At 39.3% G+C, this 19,292-nt stretch overlaps 1 protein-coding gene across 3 annotated transcripts in view; it reads left to right on the forward strand.

Moving 5' to 3' along the window:
* Window positions 1-19,292, forward strand: part of CNTNAP2 (contactin associated protein 2) — a 1,959,883-nt gene that overhangs the window by 1,305,919 nt on the left and 634,672 nt on the right. For all 3 annotated transcript variants that reach the window (XM_047694949.1, XM_047694948.1, XM_047694950.1), the window contains one exon: window positions 605-805. In XM_047694949.1, the coding sequence (XP_047550905.1) occupies window positions 605-805 (201 nt within the window). The remainder of the gene's footprint in view (window positions 1-604; window positions 806-19,292) is intronic.

A 19,292-nucleotide genomic window follows, 5' to 3' on the forward strand; every position in this document is an offset into this window, starting at 1 on the left:
TTTTCTTATTTAAAGATTTATTTATTTTTTTTAAGATTTTATTTATTTGACAGAGAGATCACAAGCAGGCAGAGGCAGGCAGAGAGAGAGGAGGAAGCAGGCCCCCTGCTGAGCAGAGAGCCCGATGCGGGGCTCGATCCCAGGACTCCGAGATCATGACCTGAGCCGAAGGCAGCGGCCTAACCCACTGAGCCACCCAGGCGCCCCTATTTATTTATTTTAGAGAGAAGGGGAGAGAGAGAATCCTGAAGCTGACTGCCTCCCCGCCCCCCGACGCCACCCCCCCCCCCCCCACCCCGCCGGATGGAGCCCAATGCGGGGCTCGATCTCACCACTCTGAGATCATGGCTGGAGCTGAAATCGAGTCAGCCACCTAACCTACAGACCGAGCCACCCAGGCAGCCCTTGCATTTGTTCTTAATAAAAAGCCTTTCTTTCTGCTTTGTCTATAAAAGAGAACGTGCAGGACAGAGCCTAAAGGATGGAGATCCGTAACTCTGTTCTACTGCCCCAGTTCAGGGAAAGTGCGGCTCGATCGTCTTCTTCCGCTCAAAGAAGTACGTGCATACTAATGACCCATTTCCTGCTATTTTTCTCTGCACAGAGGACAAAGTGTGGACCATAGTGTCTCACGACTTGCAGATGCAGACCACGGTGGTGGGCTACAGCCCGGAGAAGTACTCGGTGACACAGCTCGTGTACAGCGCCTCCATGGACCAGATCAGCGCCGTCACCAGCAGCGCGGAGCATTGCGAGCAGTACGTCTCCTATTTCTGCAAGATGTCGAGGTTGTTGAACACCCCAGGTAGGCGGAGCATGGAGTGTTACTTTTAATTACTGTCTCAGCTGGTGCTCGGAATTGCCGAAACAGTCCAGCAGGTGCGACTTATTATCTTATAGTCCAGTCTCCAAAGTGCAGGCAGCTGTGAAATAAAGCAAACCATCGCTTGGTTTTTCTGGCGAATGAAACTAAGAAAGTACAGTTTTCGGAAGAAAATTCCATTGTTTTCAGCTTACAGATTTTTCCAGTTTCGGTGCACGTATGTGTGTCTGAGTGTTTCTGATGCTTAATTATCCGTCGTTGCTTTGGGCGAACAGGTATCTGAGCCTCTTGGGAACTTTCAAGTCATACCTTCGGAGTTCTGCTGTCTTTAACGTACAGCCAAAAGCATTCGAAAGGCTGCCCCCGGTAAATAACGTGTAGAGTGCCGATAAAATTTAGAGCTCTTGGTTGTCTATAGTCATTTAACAGTATCTACTTGTCTCAAGTTCGCCCTAATTTTTTTTTTTTCCGTGATGGCTTCCTTTTTGCGATGCCTCAGGGTGTGTGTGTGTGTGTGTTTGGGGTGTAGAAAATAAAGAGTTTCCAAAGGATACACTAGAAATATCTTTTCCAAGAGATCCGTATGCCTTGGGTTTCTTGGTAGCAGATTCAGGATGTTGACAGAGAATGAAATCCCTCGGTCTCTAGTGTAGCAGAGCACGTAGAAACAAAGCATGTGCTCCGAGTCAGAAAAGCAAATGCTCACACTTTTCAGCCTTGCCGCTCTCCAGGTGTGACTTTGGTGGAGTTAATGGGACTCTTAAGCCTCAAGAGCCAGTGTCTTTTTCATTCAAACAGGGATCATAATGCCTACTGCAAAGTGAGTGAGCATTTCATAGAGTCACGTACTAAATGCTTACTGTAGGGTTTGATGCCCTTAAGGATTTCACTAATAGCAAGGAGTGTATTGATTATTTTTAATATTGGGCAACTTGAGAAGTGGCATCATGCTAATCACAGACCAAGGGACTGTTTGCTGCCCCTAAATCAGTGTTGGATTGGAGGCAATACTGGTGTGGAATATTTACAAAGAAGAGTTGTATAAAACATTGTCTATGATATTTTAAAGATTTGAGTGTTCTTTTAATGTGCAAAGCCTTATGATGAAATTATAGATGAGTGTGACCTATGGACTCTAAGAAAGTAGAATCTGTAAATTGTGGACATGATTGGTTCAGACAACTAGTGCTTCTGCTGTTTGAGGAAAGGGAGGTGATCATGGCTGGGGTGCTGAGGTGGTGCTAAGAGGCAGAAAGACGTTTGAGGATGTTGAAAGAGAGTCAGCAAAAGTCTGGAGATAGGGCTTTTTAGAAGGTAATTAAGGTTAAATGAGTTCATAAAGCTGGTGAGATTGGTGGCCTAATAAAAAGAAAGTGAGCTGTTTGTCTCTCCCACGTGAGGACCCAGTGAGAAGGTGACCACATGCAAGCCAGGACGAGAGCCCTCACCAGAAACCAAGATGGCTGGCAACGTGATCTTGGACTTCCAACCTCCAAAACCATGTCACAAATGTGTGTTGCATAAGTCCCCCACAGCTGTGGTATTTTGCCCTAGCAGCCTGAATGAATTAATAACATGAGTTCCCAGGCAATGACTTTGAAAACCACTGCCATGGGCCATGGGAAGCTTTCCAAGTCCCTACAACCCAGCTGTTCTCCCCTGCACTTGCACTCATCAGCATTGCATTTTGACTGGATCCTGTTTCCCATGCTGGAAAAAGTCAGCAAAGGATAATAGAAAAGACACTGGGTGTATTATATACACCGGGCACTGGGTGCGATTAACAACTTCCATTGGCTTGTCGGCACCAAGTTGCATGAGTGAATGCTCATTATTGAGGTGTGTTCCAAAGATCTGTCAATTAGTCTTCAGTCATGGGGGTGCGGATGAGGGTGAGGGCAAACTGCGGACAAGAAAAATAACTTGGTGGGACGCCTGGGTGGCTCAGTTAGTTAAGCGACTGCCTTCAGCTCAGGTCATGATCCTGGAGTCCTGGGATTGAGTCCCGCATCAGACTCCCTACTCAGTGGGGAGTCTGCTTCTCCCTCTGACCCTGCCCCTTCTCATGCTCTCTCTCTCTAATTCTCTCTCTCAAATAAATAAATAAAATCTTAAAAAAAATAACTTGGTACCATCAACTTTATTTTCTTCCATTCTTCTCATAGACTCCAAAGTCAACTCTTGCTTTTTGAATTTTGCTGTGGTGGTTACAAAACACAATGTGACTTTAAACAAGTTCAGTTTACAGTTTGGGCATGAGGAGAATTAGGTTGGAGGTAAGCAGAAGAGTTTGCCTCTAGTGCTCCTGGTCTTGCTCTACATTCCTTCCCTCTTATGTCTTGGGTCTCCTCCCTGCAGTCACCAAGAGGCCTCACATACTTACGACGCTCTTTTTCAAGACCAGAGGGTTTCTAAAAGATCAGGAAAAATAGGATAAATTTTTTAAACAGTATTTCAGTTACATTTTCTACTAATAAGATAAACATACTTCTTGTCAATCTCCAGACGCCTTTTAGGAGGAATAAATACTAAATTAGAATCATGAGTTAATTGCTAATCTGTACAATAGCAGATTATTTTCTTGTGATTCCAGACATTGTGTTTCCAGACCTTTGTAGATGATTATTGCACTTAATAGATGGTACTTTGAAAATAAGTTTATCATATGCCACTTGCCTGTATGTACATGTATATGTATATAATTTTCATTCACAGATTAGTACTTAATAAATGTTTGCTAATTGGAATAAAATGAAAGTACATAATTTTAAATATTACTTCATCCTACCTGAGGCAGTTGTTTTAAACAAGTGTGTGCATCCCAATGTTTAGGTTTGTCAGAATGCTGATTCCAGGGCCATACTCCTGGAAGTCTCATTTGATAGAACTTGGTTGGGGCCAGGAATGTTTGCTTTTAAAAAGCCATCCATGGGTAGGTCTGTGATCCAAACACTAAGAAACATCATGTTTTTGTTTTTGTTTTTGTTTTTTTTTAAATCATGACCTTAAATCATGACCTGAGCTGAAGGCAGAGGCTTAACCCACTGAGCCACCCAGGCGCCCCATAAAACACCATCTTTAATTTACAGTGTGAAGGTCTCTCATGTTAGGCTTTAAGATTTCAGGGTCCTGGGATCAAGCCCCGCATCAGGCTCTCTGCACAGCGGGGAGCCTGCTTCCCTTCCTCTCTCTCTGCCTGCCTCTCTGCCTGCTTGTGATCTCTCTGTCAAATAAATAAATAAAATCTTTAAAAAAAAAATTCTTAAAAAAAAAAAGATTTCAGTTCTCCATGTTGGAGAAGATTAAAGGGAATATTAGAATTTGGCCAATTAAAAGAAAATGGCATATATAATTACCTGCTCCTTCAACTAACCTACATTGGCATTGTAGTATTTATTAATCCTTTTCATAGACCAGTCTCTAAATGTTATACGGTGTATTTTAGCCTTCCCTTCTGAGTCATCCTTCATACTCCCAATTTCTGTTTCCCAGATTAGCTACTGTGTAGAACAGCTGAAGCAAGGAAAAGGAGTAGTTGGTATAGCAAGTGTTTCTGTATGATCATGTTCTGTGTATGTCCAAATAAGAAAGAACACAATTTAATAAAAATCTTTAACTTGCTGCTTTAAGGAGCTAATGTTTGCTGTATTTGTTTTGTCCCCCCCCCCCCCCTTCCTGGTAACATTCAATTTTAAATATCCATTTACTCGTTCTTAACTAAGACTGAATTATATTGGAACTTCTGTAGTAGTACTTGTGACATCTGTTTGAATACAAAGTATATTCATTATAGTCATGGCAATTAAAATGAATATCAAATGAGTTTGTAATAGCTGTGCACTTAAAATGTTATTCTTTATTTTAAGAGCCTTACCCTCAAGAGTTCATTTGGGGCTCTATAGTTTCTAATGATACTTATGATAAAGAGTTGATTTTGTATGCATATGGACCTCATTTTTATTTTGATAAATGTTTGGCTATACCATCCCATTAGCCAACAAATGTAAAATTAGTCATTATTGGTTTCGCACAACTTACAAGAGGCGTAATGTTATCTCTTCTTTTTATTACTATAAAATTTAAAAATGGAATCAATTTTAAATTAATGGTTTTGCCATTTGTTATGGTCATATCTGTTCTTGCCATGTTACTATTAATTCAGTTGGTCTTAGTCAGCTTTGTAAAAGGCGTAGAAACAAGACAAAGTTACTTTATTCTACAGAAGATCTTGTTTGGAGGAAGGCCTACCAATTTGGGAATGAACACATTCTACCTTAACAAAGAAAAACATAAGTGGGTGTCCAAAACCAAAAGGATGTTAACATGGTTTATATTTATATCCCCAGAACTACATATGTAGCAATATCTGAACTTAAGAAAGATAAAAATCATTAAACAATGAAATCTACTTCTGCAATACATACTTTAAGAATCTCAATTTGATAAGTTAGATACCAAGAGAAAGCTTCATTAGATCCCACTTGAGAAACATCTTAGGCAGCACTCCTAAGGTTTTTAGATAAAATATTTCCCTATATTTGGATACAACCTATTAGTCTGCTTTAAATGGTTTATTTGTATATCTTAGATGCGCTGGAGTCATATATTTGTTTTACAAAACATTATACTTTCTAATTAAGAAATTTTTTGTTGAGGTATTTATTCCTTACATCTATCAAGATTTATTTAACTATAGAAGTGTAAACTTGATATGGTTTGTGTTCCTCTGACTATATTTAGGGTTGTTTTCATTGGTTTCCAGTGTTTCATTTCTTTTAATTTCTCAATGTAGTCTTATTCTCATAAGTCATAGTTTTATTGCTTCTTTTGTTGGAAGAAGCGATATAAATTATCCATCCTTTTGGGTAGGTTACTGTTAGATTTTGTATCTACTGAAAAGGAATTATTTTCACAATTTTTGCCTGTAAAGTAAGCGGTGTAAAATTCAATATATTTTGATGATACTAAAATGTGATTTAGTGGCATGCAGAAGACAAGAAAACATGACTCTGGTATTGTAAGTTATAACCTAGTTTTAGGAAAAAATTTCTAAACTTTGGTGAAGTTATTAAGAAAGTGAATTTTCCAAGTCAGTTCTGTGCATTATAAGAAAACGTATTGTTTACCTCTTGAAACATAGATAAAAACATTGCTTGATGGTAGCCAAAGATTAGCATTTTCATTGTGTCCTGTCAGTATATTAATCACAAGATTAATCATTTATCTCATTAATTACTGTGTTAAGTAATTATACTGACACTGGAGGATTCAATTAAATGGGGGCAAACAGAGAGGTAGAAAGAACTAAAAGGGAAAACTAGAGGATAAAATCTAATCATATTCCACACCCAGGCAACTAGACTCTCCACAGAGGGCACTGTGGTGAAAGAGACGAAATGATCACAGGGAAAAATAGAGGTTGTTTCAACAATATGGATAGAATTGATGAATGCCTCAACTGGAATAATGGATGAGATAATCAGTCTATAAATATTTATTGTTTCTTGTGTATCAGGAATTGTGACATGTGAGCGGACATGTGGATTCATACAAGTTAACTCAAAAAAATGGCAGACGGAATTCTAGGTTAGAGATGTCAGAATGTGCAGATTTGGAGATGGGAGGGCAGGGGACGTGTACTGGGAGGGAATGAGAGAGGTCAGATGGCTGGAGTAGAGACTTTGCAGGTGAGAGACAGAAAGAGAAAGGAGACAAAGGAGAGTCTTGCATGGCCTTAAGGATTCCAATCAAAGGGCAAAGGGAGGTTTTAAGTGGGAGATCCCAGCTGTCCTGTGACGAACAGCATGGAGGGAGAGCCGGGTTCATAGGAAAAGAACATCCCTCGCTGGGCCACCACAGTGTAGATAAGACTGGATGTCTGAGAGGCCCCCTGGGCCCTAAGAGGGAAGACTTTCTTTAAAGTGTAGGTAGTAGAATCAACATGAGTCATAATTGCTTATCTTCAGAGTAACTTTAGCAGAGGGGAAAATGCTATCTTCCCTGTACCTGGGAGTAAAGATAAAGTAAATGACTGAGCAGTTGTAATGCCTTCATCAGAGGACGCAGAGAGGTCATGGGAAGAGTACGGCGAGAACACTGAAAGAAAGAAAATGCTAATTTGAAAAGGTGAGTGAAGGAGAGGTTGCAGCTAAAGGACCCAAAAGAGATGATCAGAACAGTAGGAAGAGAGTCAAATTAGGAAATCCTAGTAATGAGGAAGCTAAATTAAAGGAGTGTTTAACAATAAACAGTAAAAAAAAAAAAAAAAAAAAAAAAGAACAAAAGAAAATTGAGTGTGGTGAGTGGTAAGACATTAAGGGAAGCCAGGCCTTGGCTTTGACTGTTGGGAGGCCCCTGGAGTTTCCTGTCCATGGGGTCTGGTGGGCGGAGCCACTGAACACAGTGAAGAGAAAAAGGGAACAGCCAATGAAGGTTTCCAAGAAGTTCCATGGTAAGGAGGGATGGCTAAATACAGAATTGCTGCTTAGTCAAAAGACAGAACCAAAGCAAGGGTTTGCGAATTCTTTATATTTTTAAAAAACTAGGGAGTTATGAATAAGTTTATAAATGAAGGAGGCAGTGGAGAGGAAGAGGCTAAAGATGTAAGATGGAAAAGGAAGGATGGGGCACCAGGAGAAACAGGAGAATATGGCATTTGCCTCGGCAAAACAAACAAACAAGCAAACAAATAAACAAAAACACCTGCTCTGAGAAGGGAGACACAGGAAAGCGTAGAGATTTTCATTAAATTCTATTGACCAACACCATTCTTGACATTTTATCTCCTTTAACGCTCAGAGTTAGATGAACTAGCTTTTATTATCTCCACTTTGCAAAATAGGGCTGAGAGCGGTGAATAAACTCACCGAAGGTCACTGTGGCTGGGTGTGAGAAAGCGGGGTTCAAATGCAATCCAGCTTCTCGTAAGCCTTGCCTACTGACTCACTGAGGAGAGGGCGAACATGTGGAGAGCTCAGTGCCCCCACCCAACCCAAGTGAGGTAGAGTGAACCCTAGCAGGATCCATACCCAACCCATCTCTTCAACCACCATGAAAGAACATTTTCCTTTGTGCCATTTACTTTTTCTGTCTCTGATTAGAAATGCTCTTTGCCAAGTGACCTTTGGTCAAGTCCCATATTTCTGATTAATAAATTAATCTGAAGGGCAAATTTACTGAGGACAGCTTGACTGACCTCTACTAAAAGGATACTGTCTTTCAAGGTGGCAACTTCTTGAGTTTTGAGGTGTGACTTTGAAAAAGATTGACCTTCTAGAATTTGATGAAGACTTTATTTCTGCCATTTTATTTTGTGAGTGCCTGTGTGTAGCTTTCTTTTTTTTTTTTTTTCATGACTGAAATAGGAATGAAGGTATACTTTGGAGTAACCCTATATGATGCTGTAGAATTTGGAAAGTGTCTTCTCGTATACTTAAGTCATCAACATTTTTTGTCTGTATATCATCTTTAAATTATCCATTTCAATGACATCATAAAATGAAGATCGACCTAATTGATTACTTTGTGTAAATTATGTTTAAAAATATCTCTCTCCTCAACAAGATACTGAAAAAAGAACTTTACATAAAAATCCCTTGGAAATATCTAGTTTTATTAAGAAACATTGAGCAAAGATTGGTTGAATATAGAATAATCTGCTAGGTGCTATGAGAATACAAGGAAGGCAAAGAATAGTTTTTAAACAACATTTGCCTTAAAATAGAGAAACTTTTTTATAATGAAAATAAAGTCATTTATTATCTGAAGGTATTTTACTGGTACATCTTGGATAAAAGATTGAATAAATTTAGAATTCATACCAATTTCTAAAAACATCAATATGTGCATTTTGTATGGGAGACAATCAGGAGCTCTTTGCGGAAGCTTTGGAATGGGAGGTGAGAGGGGTTTTGAGTCCCATGGGCCAGTGTACCACTCCAGGTTCAACCAGAGAAATAAAACTAGTAAGAATATATATATGTAGAAATTTATTGCAAGGAATTGGCTTATGCAATAGTGGGACCCGGCTTGGCAAGCCCAAACTTGGGGTACACTGGAACTCAAGACTGTGAAGAGAGCTGCTGCCCGTGGATAGAATATCTTCTTAAGGAAGACCAAGTCCTTTTATCCTTTCAGCTGATTGAATCAGGTCCATCCAGCTTACATGGCCTAATCTGTCTTACTGAAAGTCAACCAAAAATGGACTTACCAACATCCATAAAATTACCTATATAGCAACACCTTGATTTGTGTTTGGTTGAATGCCTGGGCACTGGAGCCCAGCTAAGTTTGCACACTAATCTGATCGTTGTAGTCAGCAAAGATGATTTTTTTTTTTTAAGAATGACCTAGTAAGAAATCCATTTCTAGAGTAGCAATGATTTATTCCCTCCATTGTGCAACATGGAGCTCTCTTGGTCAGCATAGACAGGTGAGAGCAACATGTAGAGGTGTTCGGGGACCTTTTGTTCTCCCATCCATCCATTTATGATGAGGGTGCATGTGAACCTCATGTCAAATTGTCAAGTAAAATACCATTTTCTATGGTTAGAGCAATGATGATTTGAATGACTCCAGCAGATCAACTTTATTCAAGTCAAAAACAGAGATTTTCCTTTTCTCTGTGTTGTTTCAAAAAAAAAATTTGCTGGTGCCTATATTCCACATTTTAACCAAGATAGCCTATGTCCACCAGGGACTTGGCAGTATTCATTCATTGTTTGCTCGAGTTCTGCCTAAAGGAAAACATCTCCATTGACCCAAATAAGTGTACCCCATACCCATCACCTTAGGAAAGCCACAGGATAGTTCCCTCACTCCGTCCACATTACTCTGCAGTGTTCTTCTATTTTTACTTTCATAACAGAATCAAATCCCATTGCCATGCAAACTAAACGTAGTGTTATAGAAGCTCAGAGAAATTTGGAAGAACTCACTTTTTTTAAGAATGGATAAAAATGAAATAACATAGGAGTTTTATTTCAAAGAAAGTATGTCTTCCAAGTTTTGTTATTTCCCGCCCAACGAATGACAGAACTTCTCTAAAATACTAAGTCTCCAAAAATGCAGCTGGATTCTATTATCCTGTTTGCCTGAGATTTCCAAAAACCAATTGATTGGGTAGTTTTTATAGGACAGTGAATAATATTGCAGAGTGTTAGTCAAATAGGAATGCAATAGCAATTTTGACCTTCATTCCATATCTTAGATTCTCTTAAAGAAAATAACTCTCTCCCCCATTTCTTGGTACTGGATCTGAAATTCAGGCTAAATGTATTGTCCTCTATATACTTAGATAAATAATATTTTAAAATCCCTAAATTAGATTATGATGAAAGGAAGAAAAATGTCATTAGTGTTTATTAAATTCTTACCATGGACATTTACATATATTGGCTCATTCCGTCCATCTCCCAAACTTTGTAAATTACATATTATTATTTCCATTTTATACCTGAAGAAACATAGAGCTTTGGAAGGGTTAATTCACCAAAGGAAAACAGTAAAAATGGTGCTAAGAGTCCAAATCAAGATTAAAATCTAAGCTTCTGTGTCTCTAGACACACATGTATTTTCTACCAAAATGTTAAAAAAAAAAAAAAAAAAAACCAGGAAGAGAAGGGGGGAGAAGGAGAGAGAACAAAAGAAAGAAGGGCTTGTTAGGGGCCACCTAGTAAGCTAATTGGGGAAATTTTTAATTTTTCCTAAAGTGCAAAATTAGAATGTGCTTTTAGCACAATTAAAACAGAAGGCTGAAGCATTTTTGTTAGGCAGGAGGCCAAAAGGGACATTTATGAGAGCTGCAAATGCTTCATTTTGAAATTCTACTTTTTTTTTTCAATATCCTCGATTTGGCCCTGACAAGTATATTAAAAAATATGGTTTTGATGACAATTTGTTCAGAACTATATTGAAAAACATTTGATGTGAAAGAAATAAGAACATGCCTCTCATTCTATAGAGCACTTGACTTTCATGTTTTAATATCAAGGTATTTCAAACAGAACAGGTAAATTATATAGTGATGAAATAGAAAAATGTTGCAAAAGGTTATCCACTCTCAGACGTGAGATATGAAAACAAAATGTTGACGTTTTCTTCTTTTTTTTCTTTCCAGAAGAAACACACACACTTAAGCCTAACACACATGCCAGGCCCAACGTTGCATTCTTACCTTATTAATTTGCTGTTGACAGATTGCTCAGAGACCGCATTAGAATGGGCAAGGGCAGAGATGGCCAGGTCTGCCTGTGGCTGGGCAGTGCCTAAAGGGTGGCCCTAAGACATGGACATGGACATAAAAGTCACCCAGCAGAGACAGAAATTTATTCTCTTAGAGTAGGGAATTATTTCTACCCAAAGAATATAGCAGCTCTCAGTTCAGGCTTGTAAGTGAGAGGGAAAATGGACAAGGGGAGATAGCTCCATGTGGGGTAAATAGGAGGGAGGGACCTTCCTATGCAGGCAGCAGAGGAGGGTGTTGGGGTGAGGGTGGTAAGAGCCCGGGGCAGGAGGACAAGATCAGAAGAAATATGGGGAAATAACTAGAACGAAACAGCACATTCTGTCTGCACTCAGTCCAGCCAGAGTGTGGATTCTATTTAGTGTCTCATAGTTTTTATAAAATCATAATGATCTAGTTAGCCCAAATGTTAAAATCAATTATCTTTCTTCTTAGAAGGCAGCCATGTAAAGGTCTCCAGAAACCAAATTTTTTTTTTATTTTGTTTCATTGCAAAACATCAAGTCGGTAAGGTGATCTAAGCAACAAAATTACTAAGATCAGTGCTATGAAATTGACAAGTTATGAATGAAGCTTAATACATAATCAGGGACAGAAGTTTCAGCTCTCTTAACCACAGTTAGGAGTTTACATGAAGAGAATGGGTAGAATAACTTAAAAGGTTTTAATGTAAAAATAGGAAGTATTAACAAAATAATATCCATCAAAGCAAAGAAGAAACGTGCACTTCCTAAATGAACAGTCACTAAACACAGGTCTCAGACTTTCAGAGATGACCTGAATTCTGGAATCAGTAGACACATACTATCCAAACTAATAAAAAGTAGCCAAAAGATGAACTAATATAGCAGATTATTTTAATATCAGTACTTGGCTTTGGAATGTTATATAACTTTTAAGAGTGTAACCAGTATCTAAAAGTATACTGTAAACATGATAATGAAGTTACAAGTTATTCAATGGCAGTGACTTCTTCCCTCTTTCCATCCCTGGGCAATTTATGCTTCTTCCTTCTCGTCTTGCAATAGATATCATTCAGATTAGATAAAGCATCCGCTTCACTATTTATCTATGCATATATATGTATATACATATGTATAAGTATGTGTATTTTTTCCCCTGTTGGGGAATGTACCAGTGCATGTCCCTGTGATAACCTGATGTATCTCTGTGTATTCTAAATACCACACACACACCCCCATATGGTTCCAAAAATAACTAAGTCAAGCAGAATTCCTCCATGAAACTGGCTAGTTCTGATAGACTTCCTGAAAGTAAAAACACACAGAGCTTATTTGAAATGCAAAGAAATCAAACTACTTATATGGAGTAGGTATTTGCTACTGGAGTTGAAAACATCATCTTTAGGGAAAATAATCAGGCTGGAAAGAACTAAAAGTTGGCTGTAATTTACTACATTGTTAACTACAAGTGAATTTCAGATCAGAAGTGACAGAGGTGGAAAAAATTAAAAAGTAAATGGAACTTGATACCATACTGCTAAGGCCAGAGTGTTTTACCAAGAACAGACACATATTCAGTGGAGAGGGGTCAGATTTGGGCAAATATGGGAAATAAAGATCTAAAATAATATAAACTGAATATGTATAAAAGCATCATCTGAGTAAAAATAGTCTGGAAATATATAACCAGTTATTTTTCAAAGAACTGGTTTTCTACTGCCCAGAATTGCTATTATCCTGTTTTGGGCATCATCTCAAGACAGGGGCAGTCTAACCCAGGTGAAATGTATAAAATATGTATAGGCATAGTTCAGAGATACTTTTAAAAAGCATAAATGATCTGAGGAGGAGAATTATAATTCAGGTTATATATGTAGGAGGAGAAAGGTCTATAAAAAAGAGGAGTCCTTGAGAAAATAAAAATACTGTTGAACTGCCTTGGAAGTTTCATTTTTAATGAGAAAGTAGAAAAACAAAGAAATTGGGCTTCACTTATATTAGAAGGGATTTAGTAGAGATTTTATCTGAAGCAACTTCTTAGGATAGTGTAGATGAAATGCATAGAAGTTTCAGAAAGGAAAAGAAACTCAGCTTGCATCAAATTCTGGTAGCTGAAATTGCATCACGTGGAGAAGCCTCGGAGGCTGTCTCTCAAGATAGCTGACATTACCTTAATGAGTTTTCTAGGATTCAGAGTCAGATTCTTTTGATAGAACGTGATTTATCAGCACACTCTAGTTTGATCTCAAATATAATCAGAGTCTGGGAGATTGAGATCTACCATCAAAATGCCACTGTATTAATTTAAAATGAGAAGAGTAACTGCTGAAGGGATAGGATGGTCTGGCCAGCGCCTTCTAGCAGGCAAGGTACACAGAGAGCCAAACATAAACCAGGATGCCAGTGTATCAATTTGTAATGAAAAATGGAATGCTAGAGGGACTAGGTGCTTTTGTTCTCTACCCTGCCAAATCGTTCTCTGTAGGGCTACTACATGGGGAGCCAAATTAGAATCAGGTGCTTGCTTCTTGAGCATGGACTGGGAGCACGAGGAGTGATTAGGTTTTGAGAGAGGGTCTAGGCTATCTTTGGACCACAGAGCCCGTTCTCTTAGGCTGCAGTCATGCAAAGTTTGTCTTACCTGCACCTTGGCTATCTGTCTGGATTCCTTCTGCCCTGTCTTTATTATTTAGCTCTGGTAATACATTCAGTCATATTACAGTAGAGTGCTGGTCATCTAGTGGTAGTTTTGTTCCAGTTCTGGCTTTGCATTGATATTTTGGTTCAACGAGAAGAGGATGATCTGATCTTTAAGAGTCTTCAGGGAAGTCCTCAAGACCCCTTACTGACAACCAAAGACAACGGAGATGATTTCTTAAAGTTCCTAGCAGTTCTCTTTTTTTTCTGGGTGCGGGGGAGTGTTGCCAGTGCTGTGTTATTGCACACAGAGAACTGAATCTCCTTTTCAAAGACTAGGAATGACAAAGGAAAGAAAAGTTGGGTAGACTTAGATGATGTGGCCTACATATAAGTGAATCCTTAGTATTTTTCCAGTTCTGAGAGGGAAGTCGTCATCATTTGATTGAGATGTTTGCATTCATTGCCCAGAAACTTAGTTTTGGGCCCCCACAGGGATCAAATGGAATATGCAGATAGAGTACTTTACTTCTTTGAGCTTTTATAGATATTTTGATCATTTTCATCATATTCGAGCTTCCAATTTGGAACTGACTGTGAAGATAAAGAAGTACTTGCTCAGCAAAAAAGTCTTAATGTTCAACCATCTACTCCCTGGAAGCTTTTGTGATAATGCATACTGCCAAGATGGAGAAACCATTGAGGTGAATAAGCCCTATTATTTATCCATGTGTTACTGTTGCAAATAAAAGGCAGGCCGTGTATGTTTTGCATGGAACTCTGCTGGAAAACTATCACATGATAATAGAAAGAAGGATAAGGCAGAGGAAATATAAATGGGAATGACTAGAAAGTAATACAATTAATTTATAGCCAGACATGTTAAATTTGTTTAAGATTGACAGCAGATTTACCCCTGGGAAGGAGGAGGAGAGAAGGGAATGGATTTTATTTTAAAGAGCTCCTGAAACCTACTAGGATGTGCCTAATGAGGTGATGTAATATAAAACATCACTTGATGTGAAATTTGCATAATGCCTTTTTTCCCTAAGAGATTGCTTTGAAAGAATAACAAAGAAACTGAAATGAGGTGGAAAACAAAATAACAAAACACAAATATTTTCTCAGTGTTTGCAAATATTAAAAATAATTTCCTATCTTCTGATTTGTTTGCTCTCCCGAGAGCCCACCTGGATGTCCTCAGAATGTAAAATGATACTTTAATTAATACATGGGGATTTGGATTTCTCTATAACTCTGCCACTTGTATAAAAAATGTTCATGACTGCTTATGAGCCACGCAAAGCTGTGGTCGTGTGAATTACGCCGTGCTCATGTGAATTACGCCGTGCTGTGCGGGACCAAACACCTATACGCAGCTTGGATTTAGGCACAAACTGTTGTGGTAAAGAAACCAGCCCTTGTGGAGGTTCTCCAAGAAGTCTGTTTCTTGCCGTCTATTCCCTCCGTTTGGCACCTTTTTTCTTTTACTGGAAAACCTTCTCTTGCCATGGGTGCTTGTTTTCTGACCAACTCTGCTTATTCAAAGAGGAACTGGTTTTGGTGCTCTCCTGTTGAGATGACACTGTTACCCCAGCACCATGTCTCTCCCCCGATCATTGCTCCCTTCAGTTTCAGAGGAGGCCTTGTGCTCATGTGGACTTGCTTTAAAATCCTCCCTACAGGGATGGGGAAGACTCTGCTGCTGCCAGATATCTTACATTTGTTGCTTCATTAAATTCTAGCATAAAGTTCCCAGTCACTGCATCACCTTGTACATATCGTTTCGCATTTAAAACCCTTCTTATTTAATTTTGAAACTGCTTTTCATTCCTTCATCTAGCCATTCATTCTCTGAACCAGTGTTTATTGACCACCCATTCTCTTCGAGCTACTCAGCTAATTATTGTGGGTGGTTAAGAAACCACTGAGACCTGGGTCCCTAAGGCAGGGATAGCCTCTCGAGGCTGTTTTAAACAGCTTCCTTCTAAAGAGAAGTAGGAAGGTGGGAGAATGGTGAGCCTCCGGAACCACACTGCACCCAACATTGACCCTGAAGGCATCGTTGAGTGAGGTCAGTGTTAAAGGATGTGTGGGACAGAGGGAACCATGCACACTTTTCCCCATCAGCATCCTCAGGCCCCCACCCACCCACCTGACATACACATTAAAATGTAAGTGCTTATATCCAGCCACCTGTGTTCAAGGGACTGCTGTCCTGCTTGTGGTTATCATCAACCTATTACACGGCATTTCCTGAAGATGATGGCATCTATCCTGCACCAGGCCCTGCCTACCTTCCCGGCCGTATTCTAGAGATAAGGCACCTCTGAACCCAGCCCCAAATGCCCTAGCTTCTGCGCTCTCCCTCCCTTTGTCTCAAAGGCCCAGATGGGGTTATTGCGTATTTGGGGTAATACTTAATATACTGTCACTTTTCTTTCTGTAACTCATCTTTTCTGACATCCTTGCATTTTAACTCTAAGCTGTATATTTTTATTTCTGCAAACAGAATTTTGGCCAAAGAAATGTTTAAGCCAATTTGGTAAATGTCAGCTCCCCACACTGAGGCACAGTCCACTGGCTCAGGCAGCTTCCTGAGTTCTTCAGTAGAACTTAGTGGTAGTGTGGGCTTTGGAGAAAGTTCCTCTGCTCTGACCTTCCAAATTCAGGGGACTCTTTTGTGATTACTTCTCGATATCCACGTCCCCTAGCCTACCAGCCTGCGCCATGACAGAGCACTACCCTAATGGAAAGTCAGTCACCAAAGCCCTCTGCCTTCATATCTCCAACACTAATAAAAGTACCAAACCCTCTCCCTCAGTGCTCTAGCACCACATACTCTCAGAAGGTCTGTCTTTGTCTTGGCATTTCTTATATGCTTGCAAGAAAGGCCAATCCTTTCTTAGAAAATTCAGTTCCAACCTATAATGCTCATATAGTGCAAATAATAATCAAGTATGCAACAACTCCAGTGTGATTTATATAACATAAATGTAGCATCAGACACTTTGCCCGATAAATACCCTCCCCTCTTTAAGGACCCTTTCCCAAACCACGTTCCAGATTCTGCATCTGCGCCGTGGCCCATAGGACAACATCCCAGTGTTGTCAGGGGTCATTTAGCCCACCGATGGGATGGCACAGTCCCTACATCTGCCCCTGAGTCAAGGAGCTGATTAATGATGCATTGCAGCTCTTGGCAAGAGTCAGAGTAGGAAATAAAATTAAGGTGTAGGGGTTAGGCAGGAAATTCAGATAAAACTACTTGGGAAATGTAGCTAAGCAAGATATAATTATCTAACTTATAATTAGCCCAGAACATCAGGCCTACCATCCCTAAAGGCTTCTTTTTTGCAAAGAGACAAGTGATACCATCAAGTAGCAGATGGTGCTCTTGTATGAGCGCGGGTGAGTAATGGATACTCCTTACCTTAAGAGTGTAGCCTGCTCAGAATTTGGTTATAGGGATTCCTATTGGTGCTAACTCATTAGCTTAATAGTTCATTATTTTTGTGTTTTTCATGGCTTTGGGCTTGTGCAGTTATTACATTAAAAAGAAAGAGTTCTGGAAAATTTCAGTAACATCTCTGTCATTCGACCACCTAGAACACCTAGCAAATTAACACAACCAAATTCAATGTTTTCTTAATTTATCAGAAGACAAGAAAGTCGATTGATTTCAACATGTCTCCAACAATTGGTGATACGTTTTGATTTTATTCCTTAAAATTTCTATGGCATATTCTTTAGAAAAGAGGAAACTATACAGGTCTAGTGTGTGGTTTTGGCCCCAGTGAGTGTTCCTGCATCAGAGCACCTTGAATATGACCCTGGAAATAACACTCTCATAGCAGCATTGTTTAAAAAAGAAATGGGGGGAGGGGAGGTAAATAAAGTCCCCTTGGTTCAAGGAATGTGCTGTGGAGAGAGGGGAACCCAGGACCAGAGGGCTTTTGGTTTATCTTTACCTAAGAATGAGGTAATCATTCAGTCATTCATTCAAGCAATTACAGGCAGGGCTTGTTTATTCCTCCCGTTGATCTTTAATAGGCCTATGCAGGCGGCTGAAGGCAGCCCAGCCCAGACCATGCTGCCTAGAGGAACTGGCTTTTGGTTGTGTGTCCTAACGGGGGGTCCTAGAGCTACTGGTTTGTAGACGGTTTGTAATCATAGCCCCCAAATGGTGTGGTTTTTCCAATCCTGTATTTCTACATGTGCTCCCGTTCATTTAGTCACTCATCCATCCATCCTGCAATGCCTCATTCTTTGTATGAACATCTCCATCTCCTGCAGATCTACTCCATAGAAGTCACTTGGCCAAGTTCTGTAGAGAATGAAAATAACATCCAGTTTTCTGTGTAGCAAAATCTGTTGAATCCCTGAGATTTTAACAGAATAGTAAGCTAATATATATTTGTCATTTTATTTAGGGGGTGGAAATTCATAGTAGTGAAATAAAACAGAAAAGTTTTTATATGATCATATATAAATATATAGCTTCTATATAAGCTTATATATATATTTAATTTTATATAGAGATATAATTTTAGAAGCAGTAAACATGATTCCCCATAATTATTTCTTTAACAGTGACAAAGAAAACCTCTTAATGCTTATAAATGACTTGGAAAATACTCATTTGTGAACCAATCAAGTAGGGTAATTATTCATTTTTGGAATACAAGGAGAACAGTGATAATGAAGTTACCATAAGCTTTAGATTAGGGCTTCCTAGCCTATTTTTGGATCAAGAATGTTTGCTCAGTAAGAACAGGGCTATTGGGGACGCCTGGGTGGCTCAGTTGGTTGGACAACTGCCTTCGGCTCAGGTCATGATCCTGGAGTCCCGGGATCGAGTCCCGCATCGGGCTCCCAGCTCCACAGGGAGTCTGCTTCTCTCTCTGACCTTCTCCTCGCTCATGCTCTCTCTCACTGTCTCTCTCTCAAATAAATAAATAAAACCTTTAAAAAAAAAAAAAGAATAGGGCTGTTGCCTTTCTAGTTATTACTGTATGACTAACCTGTAGAACTATGCCCAGCACATAGTCATCAACAGTATTATAATAAAGAGTAGTGGAATGATTGAAGGTCAGAACACAAAACACTTTCAGTGATTTGTGAAGACAAATGAAGCATCTTCGTAGGGAAATGATGTCGGTTCATGCACACCTTTTTGCATATATTTCGGGGAAGCACTAGGCTCTCCACATGACTGCCCATACCTACTCAGCCTTAGCTGAACTAAAATCAGACATGATATGTACAAAAGAGCAACACACCAAAGCAGAGAGTACAGCTAGGGGCCAGGCCAACCCCTGAAATGTACACATAGTACTCAGAGGTATTGTTGCCTGTAATAGATTTGATATGAAAGAACTTTTTGTTTTTTAATCAATGGTAACTGATACTCCAAAATTATTCCAAATTCTCAGAGTCCATGAATGACATTTAACCTTGTCTTCCATATACCTCATTTTTGGCCCTTAAGTAATATCCTAGGGGAGAAAAACCTCTCTACTGAAGTATCATTTTGCTCCTTCTTAGGATTAAAATCATTTAAAATAATTGAAACTATTGAAATTATTCCCATGACTCCCCACTTCAGTTTGTGTGCCTGTGATTG

This window comes from Lutra lutra, chromosome 11 (assembly GCF_902655055.1).
Source record: "Lutra lutra chromosome 11, mLutLut1.2, whole genome shotgun sequence".
Taxonomy (NCBI): Eukaryota; Metazoa; Chordata; class Mammalia; order Carnivora; family Mustelidae; genus Lutra; species Lutra lutra.